A 3,034-nucleotide genomic window follows, 5' to 3' on the forward strand; every position below is an offset into this window, starting at 1 on the left:
TGAAGAGTAATACAAATGTATTACGACAATAACTCCAATAAAAAACGAGCTGTATAAAGAATACCAGCCAATTTTGACTTCTCGTCTCGTTAAATGCATCATGCGTTGATGCTTGCTTTCAACCGATGTGAGAAACAAAACTGATTTCAAAACAATTGAGTCTATACGCTTTTCGAGTTCACCCTTATTGCAATTTTTGGTTATGCATCCGCTTTGAACTGAGTCAAATAACTATATGTGTCGGTATAAACAAGGTAATAACCTGAGGCATACGTACATACATAACAAGGTTAAGGTACTCACGGTATCCGGAAGAAATTACCAGCCAAACATAATGAAGGTTTCCACTACCGAGAAATCCGCGGCAGGACGGTGGCTTTTAACCAGAATTTCCACTCCTAACAAAACACGTTCGTATCAATAATAGTGGCTGTTAGGAAAACCGAAAGCATTAAGAAAACGTAACAAATAAAAATAGGTAAAATCAAGGCAATTAATATAAAAATTAAACCCTTGGTGCAACTACGAGCGACGTTGCCCCAAGGCGTTCGCATTATTTTGTAAGATCTCGTTTTTGGAATAGTAGCTTGATACCTTTTTTATTACTTGTATCACGTACCTTAGCGAGTTACACGACGTCGACTTCACTTTTGTACCACATCAGCAGTAGCATTAGTTAGCGTTAAAATCAGCTGCCATTATTCCCACGTGCCATTATTCTTTGGTCTATCCAATGGATCACAATTATGTTTGGGAGAATAAGATACTACTGCAGAAGTTTTGAAATCTGATGCCCTTATATTGGCGTAGCTTCATTATTCACATGCGTATGTATGTAAGTATGAATATCCAATATATGTCCTACATCGGAAATTTAACATTTCTTCAAGTAACGTTGAAGTGCATTTTATTCAGTCTGCATTATGTGAAACATATATCATTAACAGGGCATTTAAACAAGAACATATGTGCATATGTACATGTACATTTTATTCAGTCTGCATTATGTGAAACATATGTCATTAACAGGGCATTTAAACAAGAACATATGTACATGTATGAAGATTTTACTGTCTTTTATTCCATTGCCATCACCTCGTTGAAATTTTATTCTTTATAAAACACTGCTGCACTTCAACTGCCTATGGACACAATAACATAATTCACATTCGATGATTATATGTCGGTAAAATTAAACGCAAATTTCCCATATGTACATACCACAACCTTCAAATTAAATTAACGCCGCAGTGTAAAAGCACCCGTAGAATGGTGTTGCAGTATATTTAGTTTTCTTGACTACACGTTTCGTCAGATGCCCTTTGACTATATGGTGCCCATAAGTACATATGGGGTGGCTTTCCTCGCAAAATATTCATCAATACGGTCTCGGCAATATCATCGGCATTATGGCCTGTAGCTATACTATCTACTTCAAGTAGTTTTGCGCCACGATCCAATGCTTGTCGACGAAAAACACCACAAAAAGTACAATTATTGGAACGTCCAATTTGCGCAACAATACGATCCATAGTCCACCCATATAGCTCATCATATGATAGTATCTTTAGAGGCATTTCATAATCATCACGATTTTGCTTGACTGTCTCCAAACTGTCATCCCGATAGCCAGTTATGCCTTCGTCGATGGATAGTAGCACCAACTGCAGCCCGTAATCATGGCGTTCATTTAGCAACTTTAGTACATATGCCAAAACTGTCGAGTCTTTCCCACCGCTGGCCGCCACGGCCACTTTTTCTCCACGTCTAAACAACTTATTGGTTATAATCGTGTAATGAATTTCTGCTTCAAATGCGGCAAAGAAGCAATCCTTACAGAGGGCATCTGATGTTTTAGGACGCTGGAGAGGGAAATAAAAATTCAGTCAGAGACTATATTTAGCTGACTCATTACTTACCTTAAGTACCGCATTTTTACCACAATTCCCTTTGCATTTAATAGGCATTTTTCAATTAGAATTGTTTTGAATAAAAAACAAGACGAACATTCTGGTCAAAATATTTAGGTATGGGAATAAAAATGAAAATAACTACATATAGGGTTCGAACGATACTATCGATATTGAGTAAGTATCGATACTGAGGGTATAAAAATGAGTACTTTAATACCCGTTACCTTATTTGGTGATTTTACTCGATACTTTGCAAAGTACTCGTAGTATCGAATACTTTTTAAAAAACACACTTTTTAAATTTTTTCTTCCATTGGCAACCCAATTTTCTTTGCTTATATGGATTACTATCTTTCAATTTATTTATTTATTTATAATTAGCCGTTTGTTTATATTTGTTTGTTGCTCACAATTTGTTGGTGGCTTTTTACTGAAATTTTCTTAATTTTCGCTTGTGACAACGTGTGCACACATAAGGTAAAGAATAATTTAACACAGCGACATGATTTATAGAAGAATTTGTATAATAAACGGGATTATTCATGCGTTCAACAATTACGCGGTTTTCTTCGTTCCCTTCGTTGTTTACTTCTTACAACAAAGAGGGCGTCGAGATTTCGACAGCTAGAAAATTACTTTTTTCTTTCTTTCATTCGCGCGTGATCTTGTGTCTTTCACTCATGCAAAAATACTTGGTAAATTGAGAAAAGTATCGAGTATATACTTGGATTTACTTGTATCGATTCATTCATATACTAGTGATGGAAAATCAAAATTTAAAACTGTGCCAAATTTTTCCTAAAAAATGTGTGGAAATGCATGTAAATGTGCCAATACATAAATTAAAAATAGTTCATAAGGTACCATTATCTTTATAAAATATATTTGCAGTACTTATTGCATATGAGAAAAACAAATCCTTTCCTAATGCGTTCTTTCATTGTGAAGAGTACGCTTAATACAAATTTACACCATATAGAAACAGAGTATTATCTGAATTCTAAATGGAGTTATCGATATCTATTCTATCGTCTTGTAAATGTTTGTTTATTTCTTCTGGTAATGATCATTAAATCTTGCTAGTTTTAATCGAATTCTTCAACACCTGTTCAGTTGATTTT

At 34.9% G+C, this 3,034-nt stretch overlaps 1 protein-coding gene across 2 annotated transcripts in view; it reads right to left on the bottom strand.

The window, feature by feature from the left end:
• LOC118742842 (cytoplasmic tRNA 2-thiolation protein 1) overlaps window positions 1–2,056 on the bottom strand; it is a 29,615-nt gene extending 27,559 nt beyond the window's left edge. The window contains exons 1-2 of one of the 2 annotated variants that reach the window (XM_036475236.1): window positions 1,920–2,056; window positions 1,372–1,862 (exon numbers count right to left, since the gene is read on the bottom strand). In XM_036475236.1, coding sequence (XP_036331129.1) covers window positions 1,372–1,862; window positions 1,920–1,967 — 539 coding nt within the window. In that variant the 5' untranslated portion in view covers window positions 1,968–2,056. Of the gene's footprint in view, window positions 1–1,363; window positions 1,863–1,919 lie in introns of both variants that reach the window. The other variant, XM_036475237.1, reaches the window with a different exon arrangement.
• Between the last annotated feature and the right edge of the window lie 978 nt (window positions 2,057–3,034).

The sequence above is a fragment of the Rhagoletis pomonella genome, unplaced genomic scaffold (assembly GCF_013731165.1).
Source record: "Rhagoletis pomonella isolate Grant_MI unplaced genomic scaffold, Rhpom_1.0 Rhpom_scaffold_00007, whole genome shotgun sequence".
Taxonomy (NCBI): domain Eukaryota; kingdom Metazoa; phylum Arthropoda; class Insecta; order Diptera; family Tephritidae; genus Rhagoletis; species Rhagoletis pomonella.